This window comes from Protopterus annectens, chromosome 2.part1, assembly GCF_019279795.1.
Source record: "Protopterus annectens isolate FY-2018-M chromosome 2.part1, PAN1.0, whole genome shotgun sequence".
Taxonomy (NCBI): domain Eukaryota; kingdom Metazoa; phylum Chordata; order Ceratodontiformes; family Protopteridae; genus Protopterus; species Protopterus annectens.
The window spans coordinates 498,706,239-498,723,229 of NC_056729.1; the positions used below are offsets into that span (position 1 = coordinate 498,706,239).

Genomic DNA, 16,991 nt, shown 5'->3' on the forward strand with positions numbered 1-16,991 from the left:
AGAGTACACCAGTCGTAAGGTTTGGGTCTCAGTATTTTTTTAAAAACTTGCTTGTTTTTCCATAGTAGGGAAGATAGCAAACTGTCACTCAACACTCCGGAGATCAAACTTCTGAAACACAATATAATATTTTACCTATGCCTTAAATACTAATAAGGAATTTTCTAACCTATGTTAAAGCTATACCTTAAAGTATTAATAACCACATTTTTCTAATCTATAGATATCCATGAAACAGCCAACTTGTTCCTAAACACTGAAAAATTTCAGTAAAGTTCTGAAGCAGACTGAAATAACAGCCTAGATATTAATGTTAATCAAACACACTGAAGAAATCGAGAAGGGGAGAAATGGCAGTAAGTGCCAAAGAGTTAAATATATTAATACAGACGTAAAAGAATTATGAAAAACTAGATAAACGTAAGCTAACGATAACTAGTACAACTAGAATATATACAACGTTCTACCACTAAGTGTATTATGATGCAAATAAGACATGTAGCACACAAGTGCCAGCAATCACACTTCGTCACAAAGGTGGCAAACGAGATCTGAGCTGACCAACGGAACTTATTAAAAGGGCTCACAGCTGGGCTAGAGCATTAAAACTGCTGGGTCAGATCTGACAATCAGCTTGAGGATGCATATGTTGGATATAGCAGTCTGAACAAACAGGATCATTATTTTTATGATGAAAATATATGTATTGTTTTTCAGAGACGTGGCAGCTGCATGCCTGACCTTCAAGTTCTTTCTAGAATGGCAGTGATTCCAGCAAGTGTCTTTCATGAACTGCACAGCTCCGTGCAGGGTGCCTAGGGATTACTCACTGCCATTTAGCTCAACCAATTTAAAATTCTGACTTCCTCGATGGATGGCTAATGGAAGGGTCAAAGCCAGGGTGGGCACCCTAGAAGCAGTGTCTTCTGCAAGGTCACAATCAAGCAAAAGTGACAAGCTTTCCAAAAAACAAGTTATTCTAGCTTAATTTTAAAAGACCGCTTACTTCAAAAGTGGATAGATAAGTGGTGGATGGTGCGAGTCAGTTTACTTGTTCTTACAATCCATGTACAAGCAATGAACTATATAATACAAATACAACAATGACACATAAAAACGCTGCTTTTACTGGTAATAATTTTAGAGTAACAAGTACTCCAGATTCCAGATATAGCAGAATATTTATATAAATATATGCATCTTTGACCAACACTAAAAACTGTCCAATGGAACATAAAAAATTTCTCTTTATAATACAGCTATACTTCCAGGGATAAAGAAAAAAAACTACACAAAAAACTATATTAGTACACTGAGCAAACTGGTATTAAAAGTAATAATGTCTTCTGTTACTGTACCAATCACGCCTCAGGTTGGTAAACATAACGTACAATATGATATTTCTATATCATTTTTTGTTTGATTTCCTGAAACAGATATAAAAAAAAACTTTTTTATCACCTAGAACTTGGACTCTGGGATTTATTCCTTTCTGGTATACAGAAGACTCAACACCCTGAATTTTTAACTTTAATACAACAACAAATCTGTGGAAGATAAAATGCCCCACCCACATCTTACTCTCACTGTGTTAAAACCTTATAATCTAAAAACAGAGCCCCTACAGATGCCGATTCCAAAAACAGACTATATCAGCACCAACCTTAATATAGGCTTCCTGCTAAAACTCTTTGTTATACTTTAACATGCTATTCAAGTTTTAAACTGTAATGCTGTGTAGTTCAGTGGCTTTTTGTCCTTAATGTCTCATGATCTGTGCGATCACCAGTGCAGATGCAGCATACACTGCAGAAGATGGCTCAGTGGATACAAAAATGCTTTCCCTGAAAAAACAAAACCTGTACAGTAAAATATGTAACTGCAATAATTAAGTCAAATGGACATATGTACATAATAGTGTTGGCAGCAGAAACTTCTAGTCCATTAGTCTTATGTTTCTGTGCGCAGAGAACATCAAGGACAACTGTTTCTTGACTTTTTACTTTCTGACGACAATTTTTCTTTGACCGGATTCTCTGTTTCCATACTTTCAGCAGCATCCATGTCCAGATCGTGTTCAGAACAGCACATCTGTCCGTCTAATGAAGAGCTGAAAATTGCTCCTTCCTGATGCTCTTTACAGAAAGAGTTGGGGCAGAACTGACAAAATGCTACTGATGGCTTTCCACAAACATCACAGTGATGCCAAGGGCATTCCCATTTTCCTGTAGACAAAGGAAAGGAAAAAAGTTAAATACTAGAAATCCTTTAATGGCAAATTAACCTTATACTTCAATGCTCCTCCCACTAACAACAAAATGAATCAACTATATCTTGAAACAGACATCTGAACTTGATATTTCAAGGCATTAAGAAAGGATGCATCCATATGTTGGGATCTTATCTAATCATACTAATTTGTTTTGCATGATTTGTTTCTCACCTCTCCAGCCTTGTTAATTTATTCTCTTTTTTACACTCCCTCCACCCCATACAAACCATCTTCTTCATAATCCAAATACTGCCAAAGGCAACTAACAGTTTACCTAAGCTATACATATTCCAACCTCTCATTTTGAAATAGAAAACATTTACTAAAGAGCCAATAAAACTGTTAAGCCAGCAACATAAAGAACCCATGTGTAAAGTAGAGACATATCAGGCTACATACAGACTTATGTATAACTCTTCCTTAAAAATCTTGAAGAAAAATAAACCTAAATTACAAAAATGTGACAATTCACAGTATTCAGCAAAACAGAGTCTTCTGCATTTGTCAACACCTGGGAGTTTTTTCCAGAGACCTTCTTCAGTGCAGTTTTTACCCTGCTAGTGCCCAAACTGTCCCTGCATGAGAGAAGTGAACCGTGTCCAGCTCCATATTTCCCAGTCCTAATCACCATGCAATAAATACCTACTTCATCTGCAAGAAAAAAAAAGGACAGTTGTGTAAAATCTCACCATAACAGTAGATGTCCTTCTCTTCATTGTTGCTGTATTCTTTACATTAGGGATCCCCTGTCAAGGGCAGCCCGGAGTCCGACCAGTATTCCAAAGCCTTTAGGGTGCTTTAAGGGATGCCATACCTTACACATATCCTCCTTGTGTAGCGCAGGGATAAAGGTGACGTTTGGATGCATCATCCTCAGAACTGAGAGCTCCAGTAGGAATGCTAATCCAAGGAAAAAAAAAGGTAATCAGTACATCCAGAAGAGAAATGGACCAGGGGGGAAGAGGGAGTGAATAATGCAACACTGAAAAGAAGAACATTGACTGCTATGGTAAGATTTTACACAACTGTACTATGTCCTATTTCAATGTTGCAATATTCTTTACATTAGGGAGAGTGCCAAAGCTCAGGAAGAAACCTGGAAGGAGGAAGGGCCAGCACAGCCCTCTGGGGAACCATAAATGATGGCCCTAGAAAAAAAATCTCTATCTCTGGAGATTCCATCCAACTTGTACTGCTTGGTAAATACATGCACAGAAGTCCAGAGTTAGTATCCAAACCCTTGGAAAAAGCACCAGAAGAAGCAACAGCCCTAAAAAGAAGTTATGTCCTTACCATAACGTTTCATGTGGAGTGTTCATCTCGCCTTTGTTCTTGCACACGGGTTCAGAGCCGATCCTCGGCTCTGAGTCGGCAGCATCGCAAAGCTCTGCATCTCAGAGAAGCTCAAGACCAGACTATATCCCACAATCCTCCCTGCCATTACTCAGATCTAATCTGCAAACAAACCAGACCGATAAACCAATACCTCAGGTGCAAGAACTACACACTCTCACAGACATCCAGAGACACACTCTCACCATAGCAAAATAGCTAAGAGTAGTAGCATATACCCCATGAGACACAGAACACTATACCCCGGAAAGGGTTAAGACATTTCAATCAGAGTCTAGTCCTACCAGTTCTTCCAAAACACATGAGGGAGGGAAGGGAGGGAGGGAATGTAAGAACAAAGACGAGATGAACACTCCACATGGAACGTTATGGTAAGGACATAACTTCTTTATGTGAGAGTGTTCAATCTCGCCGTTTGTTCTTACACACTGGTAGCGTTCCTAGCTCCATCACCCCGAGTGACTCATGAAAGAACGTTCCTAAGCACAGTGGAACCAAAAGATGTCCTGTCTTTGGAGGCCTTGTCAACTCTAATGAGTGATGAAAGTATGTGGCTTAGACCACATGGCTGCTGCACAAATCGTGCCCAAAGGCAAACGAGCTGCATGAGCCAAGGAAGTGGAAACGGATCTGGAAGAATAGGCCTTAGGTTTGGTAGGCAAGGACTGACTCGACTTAGAGTATACAAAGGCTATACAATCAGCAAGCCATTTAGATAATGTATGTTTTGTAATTGCCATGCCCTTTTTATTGTCTGCAAACGCGACAAAGAGCTGATCTGTCTTCCTGTAACTTTTAGTCCTATCCAAATAAAATCTTAACTGCCTGTGAACATCCAACTTGTGCAGCACATACTTCAACTCGTTAGTATGGTTCTTGAAGAAGGTAGTGAGTTCTATGGATTGCTTAATATTTATGACGGAACATATCTTTGGAAGGAAAGCTGGATTTGTACGCAAAGAGACTATCTGGGTGGAAAATCAAGTAAGATGGTCTGACAGATAATGCTTGCAGCTCTGATGCTCTTCGAGCTGAAGTAACAGCTACGAGAAAAAGTGTCTTCCACGATAAGAACTTTAGGAGGCAGGACGAAGCAGGTTCGAAGGGTGGCAACATGAGTTGTGACAGTAACAAATTTAAACTCCATGGAAAGAAAGGCTTCCTGACGGGCGGCCGAAGATGGAAGGTTCCTTTCATAAAAGCCTTACAAAGTCTGTGAGCTATAATGGGAGAACAGTCCTCACCAATATGGAAGTTTGATATGGCCGCCAACTGTACTCTTAGTGTGGAAGTAGAGGCTCCTTCGTGAAAGAGGATAGATAAAAATTCCAGTACTTTATGTAAAGGAGCTACCAGGGGGTCTAAGTGTTGGCTAGACGCCCAGTATACAAAGCGTTTCCATTTACTCCCATAGAGTTTTGTAGTGGAAGCTTTATGAGAGGCAACCAGAATGTGTTGAACTGCCGGAGAAAGTAGATCAGACCTGGCTAGGCAAGCTGCTAGTTTGAGGGATTGAAGAGACGGGGGAGGAACTCCCGACGAATGGGTCAGTAGATCTGGTACTGGGTCCAGAATCCACGGTTCCTCTGTTTGATGGGCTCGAAGAAAGGGTAACCATATCTGCCGAGGCCAGAATGGGGCTGAGAGTATTATTGTCCTTTCCAGGTTCCTGGCTATCTGTAGAAATCTGGGAATCAATGGGGGTAGGTGGTAATGCATATAGGAGACCCGGGGGCCAATCGTGTATCAGTGCTTTCCTGGGGACATCCCCCAGAGGGGGTAGAAGGGCAACATAGCTTCTGCATTTTGCATTCAACGGGGAAGCAAATAGATTGCAGCAAGGCTGGCCCCATCTGCGGAAGATCTTTTCCGCCACCTGTGGATTGAGGGACCACTCATGAGGTAACAGGATGGCTCTGCTCAACCTGTCCGCAATGACGATGGATAACCCTGGGATGTGCGTTGCTATCGACCCGTGGACTCTGAACATTGCCAAATTCGCATGGCCTCTCTGCATAACGGGTAAGACCTGGTTCCCCCTTGCTTGTTTATGTACCAGACCACAGACATGTTGTCCGTCTGAACTGCCACTGTTCCTAGAGGTAAGAGGGCTTGGAAGTGTTGCAATGCCAGGAACACCACCCTCAGCTCCAGAACATTTATGTGCAGGCTGTACTCCATGTCGGACCATTCCCCTTGGACTGTTCTTCCCTGAAATAGACCCCCCCCCACCCTATCAGAGAAGCGTCCGTGGTTATTGTGGCCGTCGGATTGGGTAGAACAAACAGACGACCCATAGTGAGATCCTGACTGTACACCCACCATGAGAGGTCTCGTTTGCAAGAGTCTGTTATCAGAATCTCGTGCGCCAGGGGTAACTGCTGGAACGACCACTGCACGAAAAGCAGCCATTGGAGGAGCCTCATGTGTAATCTTCCCATAGGAACTGCGATCAGGGACACTGCCATTAGTCCCAAAACCTTCAACACCAGTTTGGCCGGAGCTTTCCTGCTCTGTAGTAGAAGAACCACCTGTTGTTTGAGGGATGACGCCCTTATTGGAGGGAGCTATACCAGTGATAAACGTGTATCTAGGTCTGCTCCGATGAATGAAATATGCTGTGAGGGCGATAAGGCAGATTTTTGAAGTTTATCGAAATCCCTAGGTGGGAACAAAGGTCGACTGTGTAGTCTCTGGCTTGTATGAGGCAACGCTCGGTGGTGGCGGTGAGGAGCCAGTCATCCAGATAGGGAAACACCTGGAATCCTTGTCGTCTCAAGTGACACGCAACCACTGCCATGCATTTGGTGAATACCCTGGGGGCTGAGGTGAGTCCAAAGGGCAGAGCTCGAAACAAAGTGACTGGCTCCCAGCCGGAAGTGCAGGTGATCTCTGGATGGTTTGGCCATTTTGATGTGGTAGTACGCGTCTTTGAGATCTATCGAGCACATCCAATCGTCCTTCTGTAAAAATGGAAGAATCGATTGAAGCGTGACCATCCGGAACTTTTCCTTCTTCACGAAGGTGTTGAGATTGCTGAGATCTAAAATCGGTCTCCAGTCCTCTGTCTTTTTTGGAACTAAAAAGAACCTTGAGTAAGTTCCGGATCCTCTTTGGTCCACCAGGACTGGTTGGATGACTTTTTTTGAGCAGCTTTGAAATTTCTATTGCTGCTGGGCTTCGCAGATGGGGTGGCACATCTGGAAACCTTCTTTGTTGGGGTGGAGTTGATATGAAGGGGTTTTGTATCCTCTGGTTACAATGCTTTTTACCCAGGAATCCGAGGTAATATTTAGCCAGGCCTGTGGGTATAAAGCCAAGCGACCCACGACTGCCTCCAGAGCAGGACAGTTGGGCCTCCATTCAGGAGTGCTGGAAAGGCTTCCCAGGGATGGTATCCCTGTCGCCTTGGTTTTGCGGACCCCCTCTGCCGCCGGAGGGGGCATCACTCTGTGTGGCTTGGAAAGATCCCAGAGTCTTACGGAACCACATTTTTCCGCCTCGTTGCCCTTTGGGGTACGGTCTAGCTGGAGCAGAAAAACGGACCCCGACAGCAGACAGGGTCTTTCCCTCTTGCTCAGACCGAGTCAGAGTCTCCTTCACCTTGGGCCCGAAGAGTGCGGCACCATCAAAGGGGGCATTGGCAAAGGAAGTCTTGAAGGCTTCCGCAACGGAGCACAGCCGCATCCAGGATTGTCTTTGTAGAGCAATCACTGAAGCTGCAGCTCTACTCGATCCTTCGGCCGCATACGAGATGAGCCTCATGGATGAGTTTACTATGGATGTAAGGGTGTTAAGTTGTGCTGTTACCTTATCTGAAACAGCAGCATCTGTGTTACCCTGGAGGGTATCTCTCAGCTCCTTGATGAAATCCCTCTGCAGACGTGTGAAATGTGTCAAATAGTTTAGCGAACGCATGGAAAAAGTCGCTTAACTAAAAACGCGCTTCCCGTATCTGTCCATAGTCCTAGAATCCTTATTAGGAGGATGAACAGATGAGGAAGACTCAGACATCTCCTATTTCGTGGCTGCCGCCGCCACCATAGCGTCGACCAGAACTCCCTTGGTGAAATAAGTCTTGTCCTGGGGGGCAGTGATAAATTTGTTTGGTTTTCGAGGGACTGGTTCCACTGTGTCCGGTGTCTCCCACGCCCTTCGATCAATCAATTCCATTAATTCATCGAAGGGCGAAGTAACCCAGGAGGTAGAAGGTTGAGCCCCAAAAGCCTTCAGCAGCACCGACTCGTCCTCAGTGGGGGATAGGGACTGCCAATCACCCCTCTGTTATAAGATCTCCAGGATGCCCACAAATGACACATCCTCAGAGGGGGATCTTGGGGGCCCCTCTGCCTCATCCAAGTCGGTGTCAGACGTTAGAGATTCCTGTGGGAAATCTATGTGCCTCCTCTTGCACAATCTTTTCCTTGGGACCTCATCAGAGGGGGCTTCCGGTGAGGCCTCCAAGGAACAGGGGGAGCCCTCTAGGAGTGGCTGAGGCAATGGGGCTCTACGCTTTGAATGGGTCGTGGGGGCAGAAACAGAAAGCAGCCCTTTAGGGAAAGGAGAAGACGCCTCCGATGAAGTGGTTGTCTGTGCAGACAATACCTTCCTCATAAGGTAAAAAGCCCCTGAACCCTGGGGCCGAGGACTCTCCCGGTTCCGAAGAATACGGAAGCACCCCAGACACGGGGGCAGTGGGCCCCGACCCCGAGGACGGAGCCGAGCAAATCTACGCCGAGGCCCCGAGAGGGAGAGTTGGCACCGAAAGGTCGGTAGACTCTCGGTCCTGGAATCGAGGAGAGACAGTTGGCTCCGCGAATCACCTACAGGTTCCGAAGGAGTCGAAGTCAATGGTGTCGATCGTGCAATGGACGGTTTCAGCACTGAGGGCGCCACTATCATCGGCTCATCCTCTCCCGGTTCCGAAAACTGGATGGGTCTCGAAGGAGGACCTGTTGGAGACATGGGGAGGCCTTCTAGTTTTGACACCAATTGGGAGGAAACTGCAATCAACTTGGAAAGGGCAGTGTTTTCCATGTGTTTCTGCACGACATGATCCACATCTGTCTCAGATAACGGTCTGAAAGACAAGGTCGAAGGAGCCAAAGATGGCACCGACTGAAGAATGGACGGTGGCGGCAGCTCCGACACCGGTTCCAAGACCTGGGGCTCAGTGAAAGATAAACGTTCGACGCTCGGCCCAGAGGTCTGTGGAACCGGCGAACGAACCTTCGAAGATGAACTCGGAGCCGATGACATGGGCTCCGACATCTTCGACCCCTTCGAGGACTTAGAAGCCTGGTCCGATTTGTCTAAAGCCTCCTGAAAGGCAGGCTTAAGCAACCCTCTATCTATAAGCTTCCTGCGTCTATCTGTCATGACCCTCCCGCTAAAGGAATGACATATAGAGCAATCCTCTTGCAGGTGGAGAGGGCCAAGACAGTAAATGCAGGAAGCGTGGTGGTCAGTGATAGACATTTTCTGCCCACACTGACATCTTTTAAAGCTGGATTTGGCTTTCTCCGACATGACTGGTAGAAGTAAATGACACTCTACTAGGTATAATTTGACAAAAAAAACTACCACTGACTAACTTCTATATATGTATGTATGTGTGTGTGTGTGTGTGTATATATGTATGTATATATATATATATATATATATATATATATATATATATATATATAAATAAAGTGTAGAAAGAACACTCAAGAAACCACACCAAGAGAAAAAAAGGTAGGCCACAAAAGGAGCCTTTAAGAATAATATTGTACAAGATTATATTAACACACACACACACTTCCTATACTATAACTAACTTTAGAAACTTTTTTACAAGAAAAGAAAGTAGCTTATCTGAAATATAGCAAAAAATTAGCAAATTCTCCTCTGGTCCGAGCTCTCCTCGATCCGATCTGTTGCAGCGGCAATCTAGATCTGAGTAATGGCAGGGAGGATTGTGGGATATAGTCTGGTCTCGAGCTTCTCTGAGATGCAGAGCTTTGCGACGCGGCCGACTCGGAGCAGAGGATCGGCTCCGAACCAGTGTGTAAGAACAAATGGCGAGATTGAACACTCTCACATCAGAATGAGCATTAACAGAATAAGGAAGGTTCTTACAACGAAAAGAACAAAAAGTAATAGCTTTTGTGCTTTGCCCTTTCTAGTACCCCAAGGGTGTTCTCCAAATGCCTCGCTCCTGTGATTGTATTTTGCAGGTTTCAAGTGATCCAAATATTTCCTTACTCGGATGACCTGCTGATTCAGGCATCCTCTCCAGAGGTCCTTTTGCATAATCTTTATTTTTACCATTTCTCTTCTTCAGAGCCTGGGGTTTATGATAAACTTCAAAAAGACATCCCCAACTCCTTCTCAGGATAATGTCTTTGTGGGCTGCAGGATTCAGATTGTGCCTGTGCTGGAATCCCTGCCTCCTCCAAATGCTTAACTCTCATTTCTTACTTTCAAACTTTTCTTCCCCTAAACACCATTACAGTCAGGGAGTTTGAGAGCTCTAGGTTTCATGGTTTCCACCACTCCGATGCTCCCTCTGGCCAAACTCCACATAGGGAAGTTCCAGTGGTTTCTGAAGTCGGTGTGGCTTCAACATGATCATCCTCTAGACTTTACAGTTTCTCCTTTCCCTTGTCTCAAGAAGGAACTTCTATGGTGGATTCAACAGTTGTCTCAGAATACAGGGCTCCCTTTTCATTCTCCTTTTCCCTCTCAGGACCTGTTCACAGACGCATCAGATATGGGATGGGTAGTAACATTTGGCTCCCTGAAGGTTCAGGGAGTCAGGTCGCTTCATCGGGCACATCAACGTCAGAGATTAGAGCGCTCTTATGCTGGCTCTTCAGTCCTTTCATCCTCTTTTCTCTCCAGGTATTCACAGACAATACTACAGTTATGTGGTATAAAACAAGATCTTACCTTATTTGCTGGCTGGCACTTCTGGTATGGGATCTGGCTGTCGAGTATCAAGTGACTTTTCAGACAGTTTTTTTCCTTCAGATCAGAACACTATGGTATGTACACTGAGCAGGTCCTTCACTCAATCCCACAAATGGGATGCTTCACAGGGATACACTTCTGAACACTGTTCAACAGTGGGGTACTCCTCAAATAGACCTTTTTGCCTCCCCTCTGAACAGACAACTTACTCTGTTTTGTGCCAGAGTCCTATGATCTCTTGTACAGAAGGTGGACACCCTCTCATTTTCTTGGAAGTGAAGGTTTATTTATGCATTCCCTCCCCTCTCATTCCTACAGCCCTGTTCAAGATTCAACAAGATGCTTCACAAATCTTGTTGGTGACTCCCTTTTGTCCGTGACAGCTCTGGTTCCCTCTACTTCTGCATCTAGCCAAGGGCAACCACAAGTTAAGCTCATTAGGTGGATCTCCTCACAAGACAAGGGATCTATAATCCATTCCCACCTGTCCACGCTTCAAATGACACTGTGGGTGACAGGGTTTTGATTCCTCATGGACACCTTTTTTCTGAAGACATGCAGCAGGTCTTGCAGGAGGCCAGGAAACAGACTACTAGGAAATCCTACTCATCTAAATCAAAGAGGTTTTCTATTTGGTGTCTGTCATGACCTGGACCCACTTACTGTAGATGTCCCTTTGGTTCTATCTCATTTGTATGAATTGCTCAGTGCTGGTTTGGCCTGTTCTATTAAGGTCAACTTATCAGCTCTTTCTGCAAGTCTGCCTTTAACTTCTCAGTTAGTTTCTAGATTTGAGGCTAAGCAATTTCTTAAATGTGTCCTTAATATTAGACCTTCCAGGAAGCCTGTTCCTGCCCCAGGATCTTGATTTACTTCTGGAGAAATTGACTCTGGCTCCATTTGAGCCTGCTGTTTCAGCTTCCTTGCAACATTGTCCTTGGAAGACAATTCTTCTGTTGCCTCGTATGCCAGATGGGTGTCTTGAGTTGCAAGCCATTATGGCATCTCCGCCTTTTTGATATTCCATGAGAAAAGGGTGTCCTTGCATACTAATCCTTTTATGCCCAAGGTAGTTAATGAGATGCCATTTAATCGGTCTATTACTCTGCCTAGTTTTTTCCCCTCTCTGCAATCTGATGATGAGAGGGTGCTGTACACCTTATACATGCGTAGACAGTACAGATTTTATTTGGATAAAACTAAAGCTATCAGAAAATCAGATCAGTTGTTTGCTTCCTTTCATCCTAGGTTTTCAGGATTGGCCGTTTCCGAGCAAACTATTTCTACCTGGATTTCAAAGGCTATTTCTTTTTGTTACACTTTGCACGGTGAGAATATTCCTTCTTCTATAAGGGCTCATTTTACTAAAGCTGTGGCTTACTCTGGTGCTTTTTTCAAGGGTTTGATACAAATTCTATTCTTGAAGCAGCTACCTGGACTTCTGTGCATACATTTACCAAACACTACAAGCTGTAGGATATCTCCAGAGCGAGAGCTGGTTTTGTTAATGCCAAACTTCATGTCTTCTTATAGGGATCTACTACTGCTTCCTCCTTCCAAGTTTCTTCTTGAGCTTTGGCTCTCTCCCATGAGCTATAAATACTGCAGCAGTGACGGCAAGGACATAGCACAATTGTGTAAAACCTCACCATAATGGTAGATGTCCCTTTCTTCACCGCTGCAGTATTCACTCCCTTCTTCCACCCCCTAGTCTTTTTTTTGATTCCTGGATGTGCAGGTTCTCTTTGCCCCAGTAGGAACATCAGTCCAAGGAAAACCAATCAGTTCTGAGGAAGGTACATATAAACGTCACCTTTATGCCCTAAGCTACACGAGGAGAGTTTAGGTGACATTCAGCGTACCTTAAAGCAGCAGTAGTCTTTGTTTGACTGGCAGGACGACAAGCTTCCACAGCAGGGAATCCCACGAGTTATGAATACTGTAGTGGTGAATGCAAGGACACCTACAGGTATGGTAAGATTTTACACAATTGTACTTTGTGGATGGTACCATCCAGACTTCACCTTTCTGCCTTATGCTACACAAGGAGTATACGTGTGACGTACAGCATACTGGCTTGGGTTATCCTCTGCTTGCTACCCGAACGTCTGGCCAGTATACAAAAGCTTGTAGTCACTACTAGTTAAGTGGGACGTCTGACATTGGCCTAGGGAGCGTGGGCCATAAAAGTGATGTCTGCATGTACCCTTCCTCAGAACTGAATACCCCAGTCCCAGGATAGCTGTACAAGTCTTTTGCCATCCAAGAAGGAACAGTTCAGATGGAAAGAAGGGGGTATGGAGGGAGAGAATGAATACTGCAACATGGAAGAGGACATCTGTGGTTACGGTAAGATTTTACACAACTATTCTACGTCCTATTCCCATGTTGCAGTATTCCAAACTCTTGGGCGAGTGCCAAAGCTCACAGGGAAGAAGGGGGAGGTGATATGGAACTATTCTCCACAAAGCCATGAGGATTGCCTTAGCAAACCCTGCTCTGGATCTGGAGATGTGATCCAACCTGTACTGTTTAATGAAGTTATGGACAGATGTCCATGCAGCTGCTTCAAGAATGGATGCAGTGTCCAGTCCTTTGAAGAAGGCCCCCAATGAAGCCATGGCTCTAGTGGAGTGGGCCTAGTTTCCCATGGAATGTGTAGTAAAAGGAAACAGCCTTGGAAATCCAAGCAGAAATGGTCAGTTTTGTCACTGCTTTTCGCAGACCGCTGAGGTGAAAGGAGACAAATAGATGCTCTGACTAACTAATGACCATAGTCTTGTCAAGGTAAAATTTCAGTTGTCTGTAAACATCAAGGGAATGTAAGACTCTGTCATTCTGGGGGTAAAGGAAAAGAGTGGGCAGGTGGTTACCTTGATTTAAGGATAGCTCATTGACCACCATGGGCATAAAGGAGGGGCTGGCTCTTGGTGTCACTGTATCCTTGTGGAAGATGAGGAAGGGAGGAGTTGCCATGAGGGCCTGTAGCTCTGACGCTCTTCTGGCTGATGTCAGGGCCAAAAGGAGTACCATTTTGCAGGTACAATATTTCAGAGATGTCTTTGATGCTAGTTCAGAGGGGGGGGGGGGGACTGTGAGCTCATATAAGACATAATTCAGATTCCATGGATGAGGAACCGGCCTTAAGGAATAATTTGGAGGGAGATGGGAAGCTAGAGGGGGATCAAAAGGCAGACAGGCCATAGCAGCAAGGTGTGCTTTAACAGAAGAATATGGCAACCCTGCTTGCAAGAGTTCACACAGATAGGAAAGCACTAAGGGGACCTCACTTAGAAATGGGTCTACCTGTCTTTGTAGGCACCACATGGAGAACCTCTTCCCTTTAGACAAATAAGATTTCCTAGTGTTAGGTTTCCTGGCCTCCTGCAGGACTGTTAGCATGTCCTCAGTGTAAAGGTGTCTAGAAGGGATCAAAAAAGTAAACCACATGGTTAAATTCAGAGATTCCACACGGGGATCAATTAGGGATCTCTTGTCCTGTAGGAGACGGTCTACTATGTGAGGTAACTTGTGATGATTGCCCCTGGCCAAAACCAGGAGGAGGGGGAACCAATGCTGTCTTGGCCAAAAGGCAGTCACCAGGAAGATTTTTGGTTTGTCTTCAGTAGGACTTTTTGAAGTAATGGGAAGGGAAGAAATGCATATAGAAACATCCCCTTCCATGAGACTGAAAAGGCATCCGTTGCCCTTGGTAAGGGCCTGGTGAAGAACAGCGGAAGTTGTCTGTTCAGAGGGGAGGCAAAGAGATACATTTGTGGTGTACCCCACCTGTGGACAATTTCCAGAAACACATCCCTGTGAAGCATCCATTCGTGGGATTGTGGCATGGACCTGCTCAAGGTGTCTGCCTGAATGTTCTGAGCTGAAGGGATATAAACTGCCTGAAGGGAGACTCCGTGTTGGGTTGCCAGGTCCCAGGCTGGAAAAACAACTGAACTCTGCAAAGCGAATAGGATTTGGTTCCACCCTGTTTGTTCATATATCATAGAAGTGTAGTGTTGTCTGTGAACAACTTCAGGGGACCTTGTTTTAGGGCACGAACGAAGGCAGTCTGTGCAAATAGGATAGCTTTCATTTCCCTGAGACTGATGTGTTCCCACCTGAAGGTGTGTGACCAGTTACCCTGGACTTTCAGGCTGCCCAAAGTAGCCCCCCAGCCCAAATCTGAGGAATATGTGTATATTTCCTGGACTGAGGAAAGGGGTTGTAAAGGAAGTCCTGAGTTGAGTGTAACTTGGTTCAACCACCACAGAATCTCCTTCCTTAGACAAGGAAGGAAGGGGATGGCGAAGTTCAAGAGGTGTGAGTGTTGGGTCCATGTAGACTTCAGGTACCATTGTAGTTTTCTCCAATGGAGTCTTGCCAGAGGCAGCATGGGTATAGTGGAAGCCATATGACCCAGAAGTCAGATATTGTCTGGCTGTCAAGGCAGTGGCTTTGAGAACGGAGGCCAGATATTGCCTCAGGGTTTCCACTTTTTTGGGGTGAAAGAAATGCCCTCATGACATGTCTGTATCTTGCAGTCTAGGAAAACTTGGTCCTGGGATGGACTCCGGTTGGACTTGGGGGAAGTTTATGTTGAATCCCAATATTTGCAGGACTGAAATGACTTGGTGGAGTTGGTTCTGCAGGGATCTGGAACATTCTGCCTGAATTAGGAAGTCAGTTTGAATCTCTTGGACCTGGCAATAAGCAATCACTGGAGCCAAATACTTGAAGACCCTTGCAGCCATAGAGAGACCAAAGAGCAAGGCCAAGTGTAAGAAACCAACAGAAAAGCGCAAATATTTCCTGTAGTTGGACCTTACAGGAATGCGAAGATAGGCATCCTTTATATCCATGGTGGCTAGAAATCCTTGAGGTAGCAGTAAAGGAAAAAGGGTCTGAAGAGTAAGCATACAAAAGGTGGGGTACCTGTAAGAAAAGATCAAGGGGAGAGAGATCCAGGATAAGTCTCCAAGGTCCATCCTTCCTGGGTACAAGGAAGAGTCTTGAATAGAATCCCTGTCCTTTTCTGCCAGAGGAACCGGTTGTATGGTTCCTTGTGAAAGGGGGCTGTCTATGACTGGTTGGAAAAGGGGGAGTTATCTTTGGGTGGTTGAGGAATCCCTCTGGGAGAGGAGGAAATGATCCAGGTCATAAAGTAACCCTCGTCTACAATGGAAAGTACCCACCTTTCTGAGGAAATGTTTTGCCAAACTGGAAGACAGTGAAACAGCCTTAGATACAGAGGAATGCCGTTGGGGGGGGGGCAGTAAAGGCAGGTAATTACAGGCTACCTGCCTTGCCCTGAAAGACAGGTTTCTGGGCAGGAGTATGAGCAGGCTTAGAAGGGGGATGCCGTTTCCTAGTGCCTTTTCTTGCCATAGCATGGGAAGCCGGAGCAGAGTGTTTCCTCATAAACTGTCTGAGGGATAGTTCCTGTGAAATTTGGGTATAGGGGAGATGAATAGGTGTTTTAAATCCTGCAGTTACTTCCCTTTCTGCTGAAGGGCCTTAAATAGCTCGGCCACATTAGACATAAAAAGGGCAGAATTATCCAGGGGTGCATCCAGTAATTTGGCCCTAATGTCATCGAGTAAGGGTTTTAACCTTAACCAAGAGAATCTTCTAAGGACTGATATTGAGGCTGAACATCCGGCACAGGTTTCTGCAGCATCATAGCTGCATCTAATTAAATGTCTAGTAACTTAGGAAGACAGGGAAATGAGACTGGAAATTTGAGTCTTGGAAGGTGAGTCGGGAAGGTCAACTAAAAGCTTGGTGACATAAGTCAAAAGAGCCAAAGCATATTTGGACACATTAGCACTCTTCAAGAAAAATCTTGAGTGGATGGGAAATAGGAAATACACCCCGGGGATCACTTCTGTGTCTCTGCTCGTCAGTGGAACAGGAAAATAACTTTCTTGGGTGGCGTAAGCCAGGGAACGTTGTTGGCTAGGCTTGCATAGGCCCTTGGGCCTATAGCCTAGTACCTACCTATGAATATGCGTTTGGTAATTTACTGCCCTAAAGGCCAGGGTAGCAGAGGTATACATCATCTTACCAAGGAGCTCCATGGCCTTACTATCCTTGTCTGTGAGAAGGACAGAGGTGGAGGGAAGTAGTTTGGACGGCCTGTCTGCTGAAACTGACACTGGCAGGGTCAGCAACAAGGAGTTTTAAAAGATTTGGTCCTCTCAGGGACCTTGTAAAACCTGTCAGGCCTTCTAGGGGCAGGTGGTTGTGAATCAGGATTAAGAAAGACAGCATTAAGAGCATCCAAAAAAGCCGGTAATACTGGAGGAATTGCAGAAAGACAAGAGGTTTCCATCTGCAGAAGATCATAGTATCTTTTTTGGACCTCTGACATTTCAGAAGTCTCCCACTGAAAATGTTCTCTCATTTTAGA

At 45.0% G+C, this 16,991-nt stretch overlaps 1 protein-coding gene across 1 annotated transcript in view; it reads right to left on the reverse strand.

The window, feature by feature from the left end:
* Positions 1 to 1,104: 1,104 nt before the first annotated feature.
* The window catches only part of NSD2 (nuclear receptor binding SET domain protein 2), a 2,565,963-nt gene continuing 2,550,076 nt past the window's right edge, over positions 1,105 to 16,991 (reverse strand). Inside the window, exon 24 of the mRNA XM_044062294.1 lies at positions 1,105 to 2,225. Within this exon, the coding sequence (XP_043918229.1) occupies positions 1,975 to 2,225 (251 nt within the window). The 3' untranslated portion in view covers positions 1,105 to 1,974. The remainder of the gene's footprint in view (positions 2,226 to 16,991) is intronic.